The 21579-nt window shown below is 44.8% G+C and overlaps 1 protein-coding gene across 2 annotated transcripts; it reads right to left on the bottom strand.

Annotated features, from left to right (window-relative positions):
- Nucleotides 1–2367: 2367 nt before the first annotated feature.
- On the bottom strand, nucleotides 2368–21080 carry LETM1 (leucine zipper and EF-hand containing transmembrane protein 1). 2 transcript variants are annotated; one of them, XM_072126216.1, is made up of 14 exons: nucleotides 20838–21080; nucleotides 17682–17739; nucleotides 16353–16809; nucleotides 12865–13008; nucleotides 12173–12310; nucleotides 10779–10982; nucleotides 10533–10652; nucleotides 9598–9729; nucleotides 8883–9044; nucleotides 7913–8053; nucleotides 7405–7539; nucleotides 6954–7141; nucleotides 5948–6104; nucleotides 2368–5060 (listed from the first exon to the last, which is right to left on the bottom strand). In XM_072126216.1, exons 1-14 carry the CDS (start codon nucleotides 20926–20928, stop codon nucleotides 4908–4910), a joined length of 2280 nt encoding a protein of 759 aa, XP_071982317.1. In that variant the 5' UTR covers nucleotides 20929–21080; the 3' UTR covers nucleotides 2368–4907. The 2 variants fall into 2 exon arrangements, with proteins under 2 accessions (XP_071982317.1, XP_071982318.1); XM_072126217.1 differs by having other exon boundaries at nucleotides 5948–6086.
- Nucleotides 21081–21579: the final 499 nt, after the last annotated feature.

Below are 21579 nucleotides of genomic sequence, written 5' to 3'. Positions count from 1 at the left end.
GTTCACAACCAAAAAACGGCGGCGAGCTTGGTCACCTGACAGTAGTTGAGCCTGTACTGCAGATGTGAACAGTGCCTTACCTGAAGAACATAGGACTGGGTCCTAGAAATATATGTAGCTTTATATTCTTACATGTTATATAGAATTCAGGAAAAAAAAAAAACATTCAGCTCTGAGAGTAACTGGCCTCATTGTCAGTAAAAATCCTCACGTAACTGCAAAGAGAACATAGAATAGATGTGTGCTGAAAGATTAATATATGACACAGAAAGACAGACTTATTTTACGGAACTTCCCTTCGTCCTGACAACAATTCCTTCCATTTCGGGTAAAATAATCCCTTTTATTGCTCCAATGCATTTAATAGTAGCTAAAAGTCTTCTCCTGCTACTATGTTCATCTGGGATTCCATGGTAACAGACTACAAACAAACTGTGTGTAGTCTGACCCCTCCCCCACTATTACTAGCCATGTGTTAGATTAGAGAAAATCAATGATATTTCTGACTTGATTTGGGCAGAACATCACCTACTAATGGTCCCTTCCACTTATAATGAGACATAACCAAGAACAAGATGTTCCCAGGTCCTACAAGCTTCTTACAATTAAAGGTCCTGTCAGTAAGGCCGCTGTAAAGTTCACATTCAGACACATTGATATATTTTGGCCTAGCTAAAGACATTCACTAATCTTTGAATCTGTATTTTCTATGTCTGAACTAATATTTAAAGTAACCCCCAATTTAAAGGGATCACCACCCCCTTAAGTGTATACAAGTTCTACTGATATAAATCACATTTGTAAAATTTGGAGAACAAGTACAGACTAAAAGTACCTTCTATATTATAAAGTACCTTATATAATATACCACCACAGTAGGTGACTCTTAAAGGGATTGTCTCCAAGCCCTAGGCTTCTTAGTAATCAGATGGTTGGGTTGAACTCAAGTGTGAATAAGTCATTGGTAGGGTAAAAGGGTTACAGGTTAGAGGAACAGTAAGAAGCACCTGTCATTGGTTTTGGGGGAAATGTTCCTTCTTATGGATAGCACTATAGGAGTGCTAGGCTAGGCTCACATTATTAGTCATATTATAAGACCTGATTAAAGGGTTGTGCATTGACCATGTGGTAAGAGTCTTCTGATGGTTGCTGATAGAAGTATAAATTACCTTTTTTTCGATATGAGCATGAATTACATAAATATAACGAAAAGTTACGCTCTAGTTCTGGCGCCACCTATTAGAAGGCTGTTACCATAGGGTCAGTAACCTATTAAGGCATAAGGCATCATAAAGAGAGTGATCTCACGCTATATATATGTGTAAGGTAGGAGCAGAGTGCGAGATCACTCTCTACATGATACTAAGTAGTTATGAGGACATAAGGCAACCCTGTTTAGCATGGCCCCTTGGGTAGTCACTGACCTACAACATATAAGATACATCCAGTTTTAACGTAAATATCCACCATGGATTAAAGGAAATCTACAAAGCACCCTTGCATGCTGGTGTATGCCGCCTTTGGCAGGCTCCTCTCTTCTTTTAAAGGAAACCTACCATTCGATTTGATGCATTATGAAGCAAACATACCTTGAGAATGCTGTAGCTACACTGATGCAGGCACATATCTTGTTTAATCCCTGTGCGGAGTGGTTTTGCCGAAAAACCAATTATAAAATTATGATAATGAGGTTCTGTCGCTTCTGTGCCTGGGCTCGGCACTTCTCTTCTCACATTAGTTATGCACTGCTCCAGAGGATGATGCAATCACTGTTCTCACTGCCAGGCAGAATAATCAATTGCTGCCCCGTCCCCCAGCTGCTGTGTATGAGTGATCCAGCTCAGGTCGATTAATCCCGTCTTAGCTGTTCAGAAAGCTTGTGTGTAATGAGGATCCAGCTTTCCCAAGGTCCTGAATTTTATAATAGTTTTTTCAGGAAAACCACTCAGCACAGGCATTAAACAAGATATGTTTCTGCATCAGTGTAGCTACAGCATTCTCAAGGTATGTTTGCTTCATAATGCACGAAATGAAATGGTAGGTTTCCTTTAAGCTTTTTATGCCCTTTTTCAACAAAATATTAAGCAAATAAGCCTGAGGGGTTCGGGGCTCAATTGACAGCTATGATACCTGGAGCTCCTCTGACTCATTTGCATAATTTTAAACCCTTTTTTTGTGTAAAAACGAGGGCATGAGGAGCCGAAAAAAGTTTGGATCGTGCTGTAGGGGGCGCACACCAGTATGTCAGTGTGCTCGGTTTACAATCCTTCCTCCTGGTGGTAGATTTCCTTTAAGTGGTCCTATTTATCCAATCTTGAGAAGTTCCATAAAATAAGACTTTTTACACAGTGAACATTCGAGTGGGAATTTCTACAGACGTCGTTTTATTAGCAAAGCAGCAGTAAGAGAAAAATGGGGAGGGAGGGGGGGGCCTGGAGAGCGACATTTCGCCTCTATGTCTGCCCCCTCCCCCTCCAATATACATTGCCATTTATTATATTTACAATCAAAAGTCATAGCAGATTCCATATTATTATCAGTATAAAAGTCCTGGACACAACATCCATTAAATGAAGACGCCCCTTGCCCAGTGCTGCTGTATTAAAATGCATAGAAATTAAAAGAGAAAAAAAAAAAAAATACATTCCTGACTTTTAACACAAAAAGCACCGCGGGATCGGGCCTGAAATAAATAGGAGGGATCTTCCTAGACTATGAATGAAGGCAAATTGATAAAAAAAAAAAAAATAGAAATACCACAATAATACATTCTCCGCCTCCGCAATTTAAATTAAGGTTCAAATGATAAAAAAGGCCAAAATACAACAAAAACAGTCAAATCGGTCAAAAGTAACACTCGGGGGAGTCTGCACCGTGGCCGCTCGGTCATGAGCCCACATGACGCCATTGGGTCTGCATTAGATGCCACCCACAGTCCTGTTACGTTATTCCTCCTTATTACAGGGACATACCAGATTTGCCCCCATTTTAGTGCATATTTTAACAAATCCTCACCCACTTTAGGACCCGCTTTGCAGAACAATCACCCTAAAAATGGGAAAGGTTAGGAGGTTAACATGTAGACGCATAAGCCAATAGCGGTAACAGTGAAGACTTCCCCTTTAAGAGGTTTAGGATTTAAAGAGCGAGCAGAGAAGCAGCTTATGTTACTTGATAGAGGATTAGATTAACATGGCCGCGTTCTAAAATAAACAGCGCCACGCCTGGCCATGACTTGGTACTGCAGCTGAGCTCTTTTAACGTGAATGAGGCTGAGCTGCAATACCGCATACAACCTGAGCACAGGTGTGGCGCTCTATTTGAAGAAAAGCAGCAATGGATTATTAATCCCTTTTACTGCTTCTGCTACACTCCCTGAAGCTAAACCAAAATGGAGGGATTAATTATATAAGGATATGCATCTTTCAGCAGCTTCTGTCCTTCTGGCCATAGAAACGAGCCTGGTACCCATGAGATTTTATTATATTCCCTACGGGAAAGCCAACCTTTTACCTACAGGGACTATAGTAACCCATAGGTACTATTATATTACCTATAGGAACAGCATAAACTTAACCCTACCTACTTACCAATATGGGACCATACTGACGCACTGGTTCTTCTCTAGTGCTATAGGACTTACATATGTGACCTCTACACCTGCATAGGACTATGCTGGCGCCCTGGTTTTAGGGTTCTCCACGGATAGTCCTCTCCTTATTCACTGTATGTCCTATAAGCACAGTAGTCGTCATCCTCCTACAAAGGGCTACACTGATGCACTGCTTCTTCTATACTGGCTATGGGTCAAATATATGTCCCCTCTACCTGTATAGGACTATGCTGGCGCCCTGGATCTATAGGTTCTGCACCCATAGTCCTCTCCCTACATTCTTGCACGTCTTCTACCATATTCTCTACAAGCAAAGCTCAATAACGTGCCACTCTATAAATGACTACATGATGCACCGATTCTTCTATACTGCCTCTGGTTCTTGTATATATACCCCCTACCTGCAGGGGGCCCTGCAGATGCAATTCTGCTCTCCATACATCCTTGATGCACACATTTATCATATTCTCTACAGACAAAGCCCAATCGTCTACCACCCTATAAATGGTTCCTTTAAGGGTTCTGTACAGGTACCCTCCATCTACACAGTACAAACTAATGAAGAGCATTGTATTATATTCCCTATGGGCCCAGTACATATTGCTTTTGCTACATTCTCTATAGGTGCAGATAACATCATAACCCTTCCCAGGGAATATACTACAGCAAATATATTACCATGTATAATACAGGTAGTGCAAATATATCTACAATCCTATATAGGTCTATACTGATACTATATTTGGTGCTTATGTGCAATGTATCCTAATAACTATATAACAATGTGTCCAGTATAGGTATTGCCGTTTTATGTACCAGACACAGAGTTTTGCTATATTCCCTAAATATTCCTGTGAATTTCCATCATTTACCACCAAGATTTGCTTTACCAAAATGACAATAAGTGCAAATACGAACGTCATCCCTTTTAGTGCCCGGGTCCCATATAGCAGTGCTTGGGGATGGGAATCAGGCTGTTTACTATGGCTCAGACGATAGAATGAAGCTGAAAATCTACAAACCCCTTCAAAAAAAGAAATCATCAAAATCGTGCAAAATAAAAAAGAACTGCACAGGATTTTTGCGCCATAAAAAAAAAAAGTGGTAAAAAAAGCCTAAAGCTCCTGGAATGGTGGACGATGTACATGAAGCCTTTATTTCACTCCATATAACAGTGCACAATGTCACCTGGCCATGAAATCACCTCAAAAGCAATAGAAACACGTAGCAGCGGTAATGAATAAGTTACGAGATGTGCAGGTGGAGACGAGGCGTGTGCAGGGGGGGGGCAGCGCTAGTTCTGCACTTCGGCCACATGTTCCTTCTCCGCTTTCTCTTTCGCCTTCTCTTTCTCCACCAGTTTCTCCTCCTTCTGCAGAAGTTCCATGATCTCGGCCACTTGGCTGGTGGAGATGTCAATGTCCTCCTTGTCGATCAGCTCCACTACCTGAGGAAACAAAGACAGGAGTGTGGAGAGGTCCTGGGAGAAAAGTACAAGCTCAAAGGGATTGGCTCTAGTCTGAAGTGCAACTAGTGCCCCGTAGGTGCCTTCAAAGGAAATCTACCATCACAATCCATCCTGATAAACCAGGGACATTACTCATAGATCCAGGCACCGTGACTGTGGTGATCTCCTTATATATGTTATCCATGGCCTCCCTCCTCCTAAAATCTACTTTTTAAATTATGCTAATAGGACCGAAGGGCTCTGGGGGGTGTTATCAGAGCCCCTCCATGCTCTAGTCTCACAGGCTGTTAGACAGTGAGGTGCATAGTATGAAATTACATCAGGTGGGGGGGGGGGAGCAGGGGAGAGAGACATTGTAACACCAAGTGAAACTACAGAACAGGGGGGACTCTGGTAACACACACACACACACACACACACACACAAGCCCTTCATTCTCATAAGTATAATTTTAAAGGTTGATTTTAGAAGGAAGGAGGCCATAGATAACATATATAAGAAGACTTCCGTATGAACAGATCATCTCTACATAAAGAGATGCAAAGATAATAATTTGTTTCTGAATATGCAAATCAGTATGCAAGTGCACTAGGGGCGGAGCTAATTCTTTTTTTTTTTTTTTTTTTTTACAGATATTGGTGACACAGGCAGAGACTACAACCTGCACTGGTCAGTGATTAGAGAGAAGAGCTGAAACACTTGCTACGGCCTATAGGCAAATATGGTGCATCAGACCCTCCCCCCCTGTGCACTTGTAGATTGATTTGCATATCCAATGAAGTACAGAGAGGTCCCAGCAAATATAAAATGATGGCAAATACTAATGATATCCCATTACTCTACACTATGACACAGGTCACACACACCTTTGCCACATCATCCAGGTCGATCTTCCCATCCCTGTTCTCGTCCAGAGCCTCGGCTATTCTCTGCAGCTTCTGCTCCGGGATCTTCTGGATGTGCCTCATGATGTTAATGAGCTCATTAATGCTGACAAGGTTCTCCCTAAAGGCGAAATACAATCTGTGTACAGCAAACAGTTATAGCCATTAAAATAAGAGAAAGAGCAAAGCAGAACAGAGGTGGGGGGGGGGGAGGGAAGCGGGGGGAGGCAATTACGCCAGGGACCTCGGATGATTGCTGCTCGCAAAAGATCTGGAAATGATTGTATGATCGCAACCAATCAAGACACACACACACAGATTATGGACCGGATATCACACACGAAACGGGACAAGACAGGAGGATAAGACTGAAAACATACAGATATAAAACAAGTAACATCACATCCCTGTACTATAGAGACACGGCAATTACCAGCTCATTACCCATTACCAGGCTGAATCAGCCCATTACCAAGAGCATGTACATATAGTTTCTACATAGAAACCAGGAGAATCTTTGCAAGTACTTGGTTATGCGGATATTAAATGCAGTACACATTCTCAACCAGTAGGGAGCAATAGTAGTAACAGCAGATGTGCAATTTCTATAATATAATTGGTACATCAAGCTTTTAGTTTAAGAAATGTAAACTTTTTCTAGGGGTGGTCATTCTGGAGACAATATGAAAGGTGCAAATACTGGGTGTTTAGTGGCCCAGTCCTATGGTATTCCCAAACACTACCAAGATGTTGATATAGAGTGAGAAGATGCCATTATAGCAGCGTCTTATCACTGGGGATCCGGGAAAATGGGACCCTTAGTGATCACATGATACGAAAATGCATGTCCCTAACATAAAGACACTACTCATAATGACCCTGGTGTTGGGCGAGTGCTCAGAGTTCCAACGGAACAGAACCAAGAATCTTAATTTTAAAAAAAATTCTACTTAAGTTTTCCAGTTCTTATAAAATCCCCTGCACTCACCCAACGGGTGGGGAGGCCCCGCTCCCAGCATCCAGCACCGTGTCCTCGTTCTCCAGCTCAGATATGATTTTATCGATCTGCCCGATCATGCGATTCACCCTCTTGGTCAGCCTCTTGCTCGCCTTGGACTCCTCCACCACCAGCTCTTGGCCAGTCTTTGATAGTTCCTTCTTCATTTCCTCCAGATCCTGCAAAATTGAAGCAACTAAATATCGAGTCTGGTATCAAACACTTTGCAGTGTAAAAACCCACATAAAAAAGGGGCAATTTTTGCATTTACAGTAAATAAAACAAACTGGGACATGTCCTTACCTGTCCGGATGGCCCCTTATGTTATGGTTGGATCAGACTGCTGAGCCAAATCGCTAGCCACTGTGGTCATGTTTGAATGAACATAACATGACTGCCCCCCTAAATAAAATCTAATCCAAATCCAGAACCCTGGTCTCACCTCGCTGTACTCCTGTACGTCATCCTTCAGCTCAGACAGCTCCTCCTTCTCCTTAGTCAGTAACTTCTTCTGCTCCTTGAGCTTGGTGAAGGCGTCACTCAAGATGTCAATCTCCTCCTTGGTTATTTCCTCACCCTGAAAGTCAGAGACAGTTTTAGCTTTATCCCAGACGCGGTCACATTTATATTTAGTAGTGTGAAGGTCCGGGGTAGTCAGAGGTCAGCGAGACGTCTACCGATATACACCACAGGCAAGACGCTGGACGCCAACATGTGCTGCAATCGATTTTCATGCCTCTTCATACATTAGGTAAGGTCAGGGATAGGAGCTTATGCCAAGAGGGTGCTGCAGCGCGATGGGCTTGTGCAGTGTCTGTGCCCGAAAAAGGGTCTCCATTATTACTTACAACATGATGACCTATCAGGACTGTATACAATGTTGTGTGTATTGCCTACTTCCATTATATAAACAACAAGACAAAATAACAATTACGAAACAGGAAACCAACCTTAATACCCTCCAGGACGGGCGCAGTGTCCTTCAGTACCTCCGCCTGGTCAGCTGCCGGTGCCGGCACCACTTCTGGTCTCTCTGCCTCACTGGTCTTCACTTCAGCTGAAACAGACTCCAGCTCTGGAGCCGCCTCCACCTGATAACGTTTAGTAAGAGTCTATGAGAGGGGGGTAAAACTGTCTCCTTTTCTCTCAATGATGGTAAAATTATAATTGTAATATTAAACAGTCTATAATGCCCTACATAAATCAAGATATGTGAGGGATATATATAATATGTTAGGTTTCAGAAAGTTCTTAAAGGGATGTCCCCCTTATAGCTAATGAATGTACAACACATTTATTCCCAGTGCTGCATTGCAGCAATAGACCCCTTTACTTCTGTCCCTGCCTGGACCAGAAGTGCTGAGGCTCCTGTGACTACTAGGCCCAAACACTGACCTCACATGTGCCCAAAAATGACATAAGCACAGATCCATCACCTTTTTGCACACAATGTCATTGTGGCCAGAGCATTGACAAGGAGCCTCAGTGCTTGCAGTCCACACAGAACCGGGAGTCCTCACACAGGGGGTAGGAAAAATGTTTACCCCTTAATTTTAAACCTCTTTTACAACAGAGTAAGCGCTGGCTGGATTTCATGAACCGACCACAAATGGGAATCTCATACATGAATGGATGCAAGGAGCATCATCCCCTGCTCTGTGGTTGCTCCATAAATCCTGGCCAGCACGTGGTCCGTTTCTAAGGAACCGAAAGTGTTCGTATGGCACCGGCTTCACACAATGTATTTCAGTCAATAGGTTCTCCAAAAAAGCTTTCCTCTACAGTATTTGCTGCAGCGCCTCCACAGGAGCAATAAAGTCATGTGTTCGTAGCGGGTTGGGACATAATCGCTCTGCTATTCCAGCAGTTTTGTGGACTCTACACAGATTTCCTCAATCCAATAAGAAAGCACGGCTTTACCTTAGCTGCCGTCTGTAAGCTTTCTTTGGCCACTTCAGCAAGTCGGTCCTGCTCCTTCTCCTTCCTGATCGCCTCCTCCTCCTGAAGCGTGGCCTCCAGCTTGGTCTTGTTGTCCACCTTGTCACACTCCACCGCAGCCACTTTCACCTGAGCTTCTTTAGCCTGGGAAACGGATGACAAGGTTACATCCCTGACACATCTAGATTCAGCCTCTCATAATGGGGCAGATTCAACTGTAAAGTTGACTACAAATTTCCACTGCTATTACTCACTGGAGAGGGTAATTTACAGACGAAGACAATATCCCATTACATCAGTAGCCTCCAAACTACAACTCCCAGCATGACCTGACAATAGCAGCTGTAGCCATGGGGCACAATCCACTGTATTACAGAGTTTGCTGCCCACTCAGTAACCCTGATCCACTGTCTAATAGAAGGAGGATCCCTCCATTGTATAGACGACGTGCAGGGCAGCTGCAGCTAATGCCAGAAAAGCTGACCAGTTGGGAGGGGGTACAGTTGCTGGCCCCCACTGGTAACATACTGATTACCTATCCTGAAAATAGGTCATCAATGTTGAAATTGCATGGGGGGGGGGGGGCAGGGGGGGGTGGACATCATAGGTAGTTGCAGGAGTAGGCAATTACAATACTGAATCTATGTCACATGACTTCATTCACCCGCCTGCTGAGCTGGGAGGCCGGTGTACATACCATGCTTTCGGGTAAGGTCTGGAGGGTTGTTTTGAGCTGATCAGCTGGTGACAACGTGTCGGGGAGATACAAAGCTCGGGACAATAGCAGCAGCGAGGTGGGAATTTCCTGATTCAAGTGCAGCTCCAGCCACTGTAAGGGAGCAACAAAAAGACAGCGTTATGCATCATATAGAAAGTTTTACATACTCTCCACACTATAGATGATTTTCTTTAACAACACAAACAAAGAGACAACTACTTTTACCATCTACTATAATGCTGTTACACTGCCAGGAAACCATGCTACAACTCCGGCATTGCCCGATAGAGACACTCAGGCCAACCTAGGGGAAGTTCTTAAATGACAAGTTTCCAGGTATGAGCCAATACTTATCACCTATCCTATGGAATGTAAGACAATGTTCAGACTGTGTTATTGCTGTCCGTTCTAAAGATACGTTAGCAGGATTGCTCATGTGTCTTTACAACGAGAGCTAAGACGAATCGCAATGCATACACAGAGTGGAATACGTCCTCCTGTTCCACACCGGAAAGCAGGAGGAGAAGTAAACAATGAAAGATGCAAGTTTTAGGCAACTGCCAATGTTCTAGAGGTTACCCCAGTGACATAACCTATAGCACATATGGTCAGTGATATCACTGGGGACCCCTCAGTGTACAACCAGTGGAGGCCGGTGATGGATGCAATACAGTGGCATCCATCCACCATAGGCTATTATGGTGTTTTTTGATCCCATGTTTTTTGCAGCATACAAAGTATACTGATCATACAGAGGAAAAAAAAAACCTGCCAGTATATCTCTACGAACACTCCGGGTGTATATGTTGTGAGCCCTGCTGGAATATTTACTGAGCAGTTCACAAAAACAAGCTTTTCCATCCAAAATCTTATCTTTTGCAGGAAGGGTCTCATAAGTATCAGCTGCCTCTAACCTGTTTGAGTTGCTCTCGTAACCGTTCCTCGGTGACCCCCAGCGCTCTCATCCCCCGGGCACGGCACGCTGCCTGCAGCTCCTTCACATTCAGCGTGTCCACTCCTTCCTCTGCAATCAGCTGACACCAGGAAGAACACAAAGCCACATGACTAAATATCGCACGCCACCAACAATTCAACCTTCTGATACATAGTGACGATGAGGATGCAAAGGATACAGGTGCATCTACACAAAGACACTTTACCTTGTCATCCGCCTTGATGGTCCTCAGCTTCATGGTGAGCTGGAAGCGCAGGAAGTTGTTGGTCCCGATGGACTGCAGCTCCAGGAGCTTGCACAGAGCCACCAGCTGCGGCCTGGTCAGGTTATCCAAGGTCAGCTCATCCTCAAACAGCTTGGAGAAGCGCACAATCTCTTCATTACTGGGCCTCTCGCCGGTGCTCCGGATCTGGGGATAAAACACGATTTTCCAATTACTACAAGTCAGAAAGGTGGAGATTGAGAGAGGTTTCCTTTAAGAGCTGAATGAGATCCGTCCAAGGCCATATAATAGGGCGAGAAGCCAAACTTTTATGCTGGCTTCACGTGCCTCGAAAAATTTTAATCTTTGACAAGGTAGCGGGCGCTTCAGGTCAGCTGAATCCAGCTGACAAAAACTAAGTTTCCCAGGTGAACTCCACCATGTGCAAATAGCCTTAGGCAGTGATTTGGTCAGAGTTTTGCATCGGGTATTGTGAGCCAGCACCAGGCTGGGAGAGGCAAAGGGGACTTATGAATAAGGGCTTAGGTATCTCCATGCTCTTTATGTACATCAAAATTCGGACATAAACCTGCAGTGAGATTCTCATTGTGATTTGGCTGGTTGCAGATTCCCAGCAGATGGTGAAGTCCACAGATCATGTTACCGCTCGCTTTGCTATTCCCACTAGGCTGGGAGTCATGCCGTTCACAACTAAAGAGTTAAATCTGTGCACAGCGAATGGGACGTGGTTATGTAACTTATGTCCTCTTAGGTGTCTGACCTTTCAGTCAGTTTCTAGTTCCCTGGAAAATCATTCATAATCTTAAGGCCAAAGGGACTTTGTGGAGGGTGAAGGAGACGGCAGTAATGACTCTTATCTCCTGGTAAGTCCCTGCGACCGCTGGTAACCTGGCCGAGGAATACTGGGACTGCTGGGAGCAACTGGAAAGCTTTGGCATATACCTATGATATATATGTAATAGAGAGGAGCAGACCAGACATTTGTTTTCGGGTTTGGCACCACGACCCAGACATATTGTGGGATTGGCGGGCGGAAAAATCTGGCAAATTGACACCCGTAACTACTAGCCATGGCTGTGCTTGGCCGGGAGTGTCCCCTTTTAGTTAGGGGCGTCAGTTCAGGCCGCTAGTCCGGAAATATGTCCAAGTCCACGCAACCTTCGGGTCCGCTCCATTCTAATAATAATCACTACCATAGCCAGAAGTCATCATGCCACTACCTGGAATACATAATGGGGTGCTTCCCTCCCTAAATATACCCATAGTAGATAGTCCTAGCCCTGATAGAGGTGGGACCAGCGCCTTAAAAGGTTCCCTGACCCACCACTCTTGTACACTATTCACCCAGTCGTAAAGGAACACAACAAAAGCCATACCTTTTGAAAAAAGTTGGAAAACTCTTCGGTCACGTTGCCTTTGGCGGCTTTGTTCCTGAGGGCCATCTCCTCGATGGTGTCTTGTAAGAACTTGGCCAACTCTAGTTTCACCCTCAGCTCCTTCTTCAGCCTCTCCTCCTGCGGGGCAATAATATTATAAGAAATTACACAAGAACATCTTCCTTATATCCGGAGCAGTGCCACCGTTGCCGGTAGGTTGTGGGTGGTACTGCAGCTCACCGTCATTGAAAGATGTGCTATTCTAGAAATGAAGCTGCCATATTTTTCAATTCCCATTAACCCCCATAAAGGCTGGAACCACACAGATATTTTGGTTACTGATTTAGGTGCCAGCCACATGCAATAATGTCTAGGACTGCATGAAGAATTTGGACGGGCTACATAACCCTAAACCACAACATGTCTTTATTTTAGGCCTCATGCACACAACGGCGGGCTTAAACGCGCCAGGTATGTGGCCCATTTACAGCCGGGTGATGAAGGGGTGCTGCTGCTCACCCCTCCCTTCTCCATCGGAAGCCGAGTGGCCACAGTGTGGAGAGACATTGTAACCGGGTGTAATAGGCCTCTGTGGGGGCCATGATCCAGGGAGAACTTGTGCTGCCCCAATACGCCCGTGTGCATGGGTCCTAACCCACATGACAGTGTGCGTCTCCAGAGCAGATCCTCACCTTCTTAGAAGTGGTCTCAAACGTGGAAGGCAGCATATTTGGAAACAGCTTCAATACAACTGGAAGTAGGAACTCCATGAACGGGACGATGATGAAGACGAGGAAGGGGACCAGCCGGAAGAGGTCGGCGCATATCCTCAGGAACTGCAAGAGACAAGCACAGCTACAGACTAATGCACACAGCGCATCCGCCGCCATTATTCATCCCCAGGATCTTTCCATTAACTTCAAGGTCAATGGGGGAGATTGATCAGAAGCGTCTGAGGTAAAACTGTTCTGGTTGACTATGAAACCAATCAGAGCTCAGCTTTCAGTTTAGAAACAGCTTTGGGAAAATGAAAGCTGAGCTCTCATTGGTTGCCATGAGAATCTAGAACAGTTCTGCTCTCAGACACTTCTGATAAATCTCCCCCCATTTATATTTTTAAAGGGGTACACAGGCTGTGTCATTAATGTGTCTGAGTGACAGATCTCATCACGGTGGGTACAGCGAGCAATGCCCACACAATCTCTATGACCGATATATAGATACGAGATAGATAGATATACAGACTTAGAAACCACCAGTAATCATATACCCATCTGTGTTGGGGTTTTGCTATGGGATGTAACAAAGTTTTAGCTCCATTATGTACTAAGCTGTCCTAGAGTAGAGGAAAATAAAAGAAATGTGATTTTGTTCTTTCTTTCTTCAAGAACAGCGCCACTCTTGCCTACAGGTGGTGTACGGTAGCGCAGTTCAGCTTGATTGGAGAAATCCTTTTGATCTACCATTGTTGATGCCTCAAGTGATCGGCTGTGGTAGGGGGGGCTACTTCTGCTCATCTTGTAACTCACCCTTGATTTTGCTTAAAAACACTTTTTTTTTTTTTTTTTTTTAAATGTATCCTGAAAAAGAGCAAACCCAACAGCCTCTAGTGACCTCCATATGCACAATGTGCAGCTGTGTGTATGAGGGAGTGTTATTCCAGACATATACATTCGGGTTACCTGCTGACCACTACATGGGGATCACATGTAGCTGGGGGCATTGTACCCGGGGGCTCTGGAGGTCTCTGTATAGTGTAGGTGCCATGTATAGAGACCAGCATGTGGAGGCTGAGTATTACTACCCTCACAGAATGAAACAGAAATTTACTACAGCTCTAAAAAAAAAAAAAAAAAAAAAAAAAAAAAAAAAGGAAAAAAGAGGAAAAAACACACACACACACACACACACACACACACACACACACACACAACATTCCGAAAATAATGTAACTATGACCACAGCCACAAGACAACCTCATATATTTTATACACTTATAGGAAACTTGACCTTTTAAACATCATACAGAAATCCCTAGCCCAGAGGGGAATTCAGGAGAGGACCGGTAAGGGTGGTCCGACTGCTGGAACTACTACCAAGAAGCAATAGGGTGTTCTGTATCCCCTCCATCCGGGTCACAAGACCACAGCCCACCAGGAGCCATGGGACAGGTCATCAATACCACAACTATGGAGGGATCCAACCCGTCCGCTGATTCCAGCAGCCTACAGCACTGGTATAGGAGAACAAGCTGCAAGTATAGCTCCATGATCTGTAAAGTGGACAGTGCTGGGAACTGCAGCTATTTAAGTATCAGATCCACAAAGATCATACAGATAGATTAATATGAACCTTCCATCTCTGATTACCCAGCAGGGAGGGAATAAAGTATGACAGTAACTTTTCCCCTACTTTGTCTGTATTGTTTCATGAAGAAAACTTTTACACAAAGCAAACTGTACCCAGTCTCTCCACGGACAGTCCAAAATTTTGGACCTTTCATTCTGCGTTTTATTTCTCCAAATTTGAGTTCTCCCTGAATAAATCATAACAAATGTCGTTTTCCCACAATCCACCACTTTTACCTAATCCATAGGATAGGTGACAATTGTCCGATCAGTAGGGGGCTCCACCACTGACCCTCTAAGCATCACACTGGGTCCAGTCCTGCTGCACAGTCTATGAGTATTGGCCTAATGGTAACATCCAGAGCTCAGCAATATCTGTCAGGTCTAAAGACTAAAAGGGGTTTTCCAGGATTAAAATACTAATGACTTGTATGATAAAACATAAGATCAGATAAGGTCTGACACCCAGGCGGCGCACCAATGTGCAGCTTCCCGGGCCTGCGACATTGCGTCCATCAGACACACGACCCAGTTGCAGCTGAGCCCTATTCAAATGCAGCATTTGCAGTACTAACCACGACCACTGTACAATGTGTGGCACTGTGCTCGCTTAGCATTGATAAGACCGCAGAGCTCATTCATACAGCCGATATGTGGGGCTGTCGAACACTCACAGATCTGTGTCCTGGGAAACCCCTATAAAGTGGAGAGGCAGCAGGCATACTCTAACACTGCTCTGTGCTAAACAGGGGGGCTCAGGACCCCCGCACTAGTGACTGTTACTGTTCGTGTCACATTACAACTAATCTACTGTAGAAAAGGAAACAGTAGCCGGGTGTCCGCCCCATTAATGTGATACCCCAGACGACACGACATGACAGACGTCAGTGAGGTTTCCCGGCAGCCGCTCCTGATAATTGCAGAAAACAATCAGCGAGATTTACTGGGGTGTGAGCCAGCGCCTGTGTGCAGACATGTCCCTGCCAGAACAGACTGTACACTCACCCACAGCAATGCCACGAGGTGCCAGTGTATAACCCTGATCATAATACCCCCCAGACCAGGCACCAGCACACATCACTTAACACCCAACCTAAAAGGGGGACTTCATCCTACATCACCCGAATTTATCCCCCTGCAGCGAGTGTAACACAGACCACGATTACAGCATCAGCCCCTCTCCTGACACATTTACCTGGGTGATAAGCGGGGCAATGTGCATCTGGGAGCAGCTCATCTCTCCCTTTGCCAGGGTACACAAGTTAAAGGGGTTTTCCATAACTAAAATATTGAGGGACTGAAGGTGACCTCTTACATCATCAAGGACATCCAGCGGTCCGTCGGGTTGTTCCATGACCCTTGACACCTACAGTCAGACCCAGACACCTAAAGCAAGTACACAATTGTGTCCTGTCTGCCGTTTAGGTTTTAAGCATTCCTGGAAAACCCCTTTAAAATCCGTAATCACTACACTTTATCCGTCACAGCGCTGGACACTGTATAGTGGTGGTGCCTGGTATAACAGCTCAGACAAGTTCAAATGACAATGAGCCAGAGAGCGGCCATGTGACCAATGTATGTGACATCACTGGGAGTGGAAAGTGCCAAGTGTCAGCCCATCACTGATCTGCTGCTAAGATCCATCTGGGAAAATGTCTTTATGGTGTAATTTTGCAGTCGGTCTATAAAATAACCTGATGATCACTTCACAACAACATGGCCGCTCGCCAGAAAGCGATAACAGAGACTACTAGCAGGCCTTTAACCAGATCCAATATGGCCACCATTCCCACTCTCAAGTTTCTCCAGGCATAAACAATCAAGAGACTTACCTGTCTCCTTTCCCGTCGGGATAAGTTACCCCCATTGAGGATATTCCACAACATCCGTGCTCCGATTTTGGTATCGATCCAGAGAAGTCGGAAGCCGTGATAATAGTGCTTTAACTCGTCCATGACCCGCTGCCCTATAGACTTCTTGACGGTCTCCACCTCTGTGTTAGGACTGTACACGGGGCCGCCCTCCTCCAGCTTTTTGTTTTTGTCCTTCAAAGACTTCAGTGATTTTTCTACCACAGAGTCATCGTATAAGGGGCTTGTAGAGTGCAAACCACGGACGGATGAGTACTGGGGTCCCAGACTGGCGGCCGCCCCCCTCCATGCGGCCGATGGATTGTGGACTCTAAAATAGGTTCTTTCTGATCTGTTAGTCCATGAAAATCCGGGATTCCCGTCTGGAAAGGAAATGTAAACAGGAGGAGCGGCTGTGCAGGTGCGGACGTGAGAACCCCTGGGGGACAAACAGAGATGCAAGACGCAAGTTACATGGATTATCACGGATATGACTACAAGTACTGGCCAAACTCATCCAGGACGGAGCCCGATATTCTAGTTTTATCGGAAATCACTAAGCAGCCCCACAAATGTTCTGCCTGTGCTGTACCTGGTGTTGTGGCAGCGTTTGGTATTGCAGCTCAGCCCCGTTCGCTCACATAAGCCTATATGATATCATTTACATCGACCCCCCCCCCCCGTTCTTGTGATCTGTGGAGGTCCTATCACGGAGACCCCCACAGATAAGCAAGTTTGGTCCTATCCACAGGATAGAGCCGAACTCATTTAATGGGAACCCCCATTAAGTATGCGTGTCACTCCCCATTCATGGATAGGCAAGGACACATACAGATACACTAACATTTCGCGCTGCACATGGGTTCCCAGACTTTCATTCTCATATCATATGTAGGCCCAATTATATTCTTGTAAAAAAAAAAAAAAAAAAATCCATAAAATCTGCGTACCACCATAAGGGTCAGAGCTCCAAATTCTCTGCTTCCTCTGCAAAGCTAAAGCGCTGCTCCAATATCAGACACTCAGTATACCCACAGTTCAATATCCATTCATCACATGGCCCGTTTACAGCTTCATTCTATGAAACAGGATGAGCTGCAATACCAAGAACAGCCACTAGACAGCGAACGGAGCTTTGTAGGAGTCACTGATGTGACAGCTATCAAAGGGGGGTGTGAGATACGTAGCGATACTGTGATATCCATTCCATACCGATCCTCCTCTCTACTGAGAGGTAAATGATTCTAGAGGACCCCTTTAAGAGCCTGCTCAGACTTAATACTATGAGGACAGGGGACAACACACACGTACCTTTGATTTATTAACCGTAAGGACGCGCAACCAAGACAAACCCGGTCCGGGAGGAGACCTGGGGAAGAAAACGGGATTTGTTAATAATATACACACAATATACAATGGATATTCGCTGCCTTGGTTCTGCCTTCTCTCTATAACCCAAATTCTAGTAAATAGACATGCATGCTCGGCCATGCACAGAGGAATGGCATCTCATCTGTATGGGGGATCCTAAGTGTCCACATATGACGGCTGTCCATTACCATACGATCTGCGGGGGGTTGGACTCCCACCAATCTCCTACACATAGATCAGCAATGAATAAGCTGCAGAACCTCTTAGCCAAGAGAACCCATTTGCATGACATTAAGGCTTTGTTCTACAAATCAATGCACATTGGGAGACAGAACAACATGCTCCTCATTGGCAAAACCATCCCCCACGGGGGACACATAAGAGGACATTGGGCACTTACATAAGAAGACAACAAATAGTTAAAAGAACATACATACATACACACATATATATATCAGGACAAAGAGAGAGATGCCAGGCGTTACCAGTGCCCAGACTGTGCCAGAACCTATAAGAGGCAGGAGGCAGGGGATTACACTATACATAAAATCATATATATATCTACGTGTCAGATAGACATAAAAAGGTCATATGGAAAGGTCGCATAGAAAAAGAAATATAAAGATTGCACAAACATAGGTAACAATAAGATGAATAAATAGATAAATATAGTTACAAAAAAAAAAAAAATAAATAAAAATGTAGTTGTTAAGACACAATGACACCAGAATGTCTCAGTAGGGATTGGATCAGTACGGATCGGATTTCCACAAGGGATATTGTATGGTTCTGTATAGCTGTGTGAACAGCGCCTTACACCCGGCATCCCTGCCTTCCTCTATCCAGCTCCAGGAGACAGCAGAGATTATAATAAAGCATGAACCAGCATGTACACCGGGGAAGACAAGTCCAGGCCTCACACATCAGCCCCATGTAATGCAGGCTGTACATACTGATGGCGCCCAAAAAATATCTCTTATAGACCCCGGGCCCTGTGTGTGTGTGTGTGTGTATATATATATATATATATATATATATATATAATATATGACAGTACAGACCCCCGGGCCCTGTGTGTATATATATATAATATATGACAGTACAGACCCCCGGGCCCTGTGTGTATATATATATAATATATGACAGTACAGACCCCCGGGCCCTGTGTGTATATATATATAATATATGACAGTACAGACCCCCGGGCCCTGTGTGTATATATATATAATATATGACAGTACAGACCCCCGGGCCCTGTGTGTATATATAATATATGACAGTACAGACCCCCGGGCCCTGTGTGTATATATATATAATATATGACAGTACAGACCCCCGGGCCCTGTGTGTATATATATATAATATATGACAGTACAGACCCCCGGGCCCTGTGTGTATATATAATATATGACAGTACAGACCCCCGGGCCCTGTGTGTATATATATATAATATATGACAGTACAGACCCCCGGGCCCTGTGTGTATATATAATATATGACAGTACAGACCCCCGGGCCCTGTGTGTATATATATATAATATATGACAGTACAGACCCCCGGGCCCTGTGTGTATATATATATAATATATGACAGTACAGACCCCCGGGCCCTGTGTGTATATATATATAATATATGACAGTACAGACCCCCGGGCCCTGTGTGTATATATATATAATATATGACAGTACAGACCCCCGGGCCCTGTGTGTATATATATATAATATATGACAGTACAGACCCCCGGGCCCTGTGTGTATATATATATAATATATGACAGTACAGACCCCCGGGCCCTGTGTGTATATATATATAATATATGACAGTACAGACCCCCGGGCCCTGTGTGTATATATATATAATATATGACAGTACAGACCCCCGGGCCCTGTGTGTATATATATATAATATATGACAGTACAGACCCCCGGGCCCTGTGTGTATATATATATAATATATGACAGTACAGACCCCCGGGCCCTGTGTGTATATATATATAATATATGACAGTACAGACCCCCGGGCCCTGTGTGTATATATATATAATATATGACAGTACAGACCCCCGGGCCCTGTGTGTATATATATATAATATATGACAGTACAGACCCCCGGGCCCTGTGTGTATATATATATAATATATGACAGTACAGACCCCCGGGCCCTGTGTGTATATATATATAATATATGACAGTACAGACCCCCGGGCCCTGTGTGTATATATAATATATGACAGTACAGACCCCCGGGCCCTGTGTGTATATATAATATATGACAGTACAGACCCCCGGGCCCTGTGTGTATATATAATATATGACAGTACAGACCCCCGGGCCCTGTGTGTATATATAATATATGACAGTACAGACCCCCGGGCCCTGTGTGTATATATAATATATGACAGTACAGACCCCCGGGCCCTGTGTGTATATATAATATATGACAGTACAGACCCCCGGGCCCTGTGTATATATAATATATGACAGTACAGACCCCCGGGCCCTGTGTATATATAATATATGACAGTACAGACCCCCGGGCCCTGTGTATATATAATATATGACAGTACAGACCCCCGGGCCCTGTGTATATATAATATATGACAGTACAGACCCCCGGGCCCTGTGTATATATAATATATGACAGTACAGACCCCCGGGCCGTGTGTATATATAATATATGACAGTACAGACCCCCGGGCCGTGTGTATATATAATATATGACAGTACAGACCCCCGGGCCGTGTGTATATATATATATATATAATATATGACAGTACAGACCCCCGGGCCGTGTGTATATATATATATAATATATGACAGTACAGACCCCCGGGCCGTGTGTATATATATTATATGACAGTACAGACCCCCGGGCCGTGTATATATATATAATATATGACAGTATAGACCCCGAGCCATGTATATATAATATATGACAGTACAGATCCCCGGTTAGTGTGTATATATATAATATATGACAGAACAGACCCCCGGTTGGTGTGTATATATATAATATATGACAGTATAGACCCCCGGTTGGTGCGTGTGTGTAAATATATATATAACACATGTATGTATGTCCCGGCCTCCTCTCACCTCTGTTACTGTCTCCCCGGTTCCACCGCAGCGGGGTCCGGGCCCCCCAGGAGGTCCTGGGCAGGCAGCCTCTCACCAGCAGGGCGGCCATAATGTGAGGACGGGCGGAGGAGGATGATGATGATGATATTACAGATCAGTCCCGGGATGTGTCCTGGCTGTGCTGCTCCATGTCCCGCTGCCAGAACAATCTCCACCTCTACCGCGCCTGCGCACAACCAACTGCCGGCGAAGGGGCCGCGCTACGCGGTGACGCGAGTGACACGTGACAACCCCGTCATGCGCTCGCGAGGCCATTTTGGGTTACTGCTGTATGGTACAGGAGGCAGCGGCACGCGATAGTTACAGGGTCGAATGACGTAATGGCTCGCGTCTCGTGCCAGCGGCCATCTTGGTTATGGGCAAAAGGCCAGCGCCGTGACATTGCAGGAGATTGCTACACGAAGGAAGAGGTCACACAGCCGTGTCCTCACCCGGGTGACAGTATATTACGTCATATTGTCATGTCAATTTTATTTCTCTTTTATTGTAGCTGTAAAACATTTCTGAAAAAAAAAAACCAGTAAAAACATTTTAAAAACCACATTTTTGTGTTGCCGTCACAAGTAGTTGTAGTACTGTGCAGTGCCCATATATACAGGATAGGAGTAGTAGTACTGTGCAGTGCCCATATATACAGGATAGGAGTAGTAGTACTGTGCTGTGCCCATATATACAGGGTAGGAGTAGTAGTACTGTGCAG

The sequence above is a fragment of the Engystomops pustulosus genome, chromosome 1 (genome assembly GCF_040894005.1).
Source record: "Engystomops pustulosus chromosome 1, aEngPut4.maternal, whole genome shotgun sequence".
NCBI lineage: Eukaryota > Metazoa > Chordata > Amphibia > Anura > Leptodactylidae > Engystomops > Engystomops pustulosus.
Note: the sequence above shows the minus strand (reverse complement) of the source record. Positions and strands in the feature narration are given on the sequence as shown.

Excerpts from the sequence above, each read along its gene's own strand:
- LETM1 (XM_072126216.1), bottom strand. The coding sequence starts at position 20,928 with ATGGCCGCCCTGCTGGTGAGAGGCTGCCTGCCCAGGACCTCCTGGGGG. Across the intron at positions 12,311-12,864 it reads TTGAGACCACTTCTAAGAAG|GAGGAGAGGCTGAAGAAGGA; the intron begins GTGAGGATCTGC and ends ATTGCCCCGCAG. Across the intron at positions 9,045-9,597 it reads AGACCTTACCCGAAAGCATG|GCTAAAGAAGCTCAGGTGAA; the intron begins GTATGTACACCG and ends TCCGTTTCCCAG.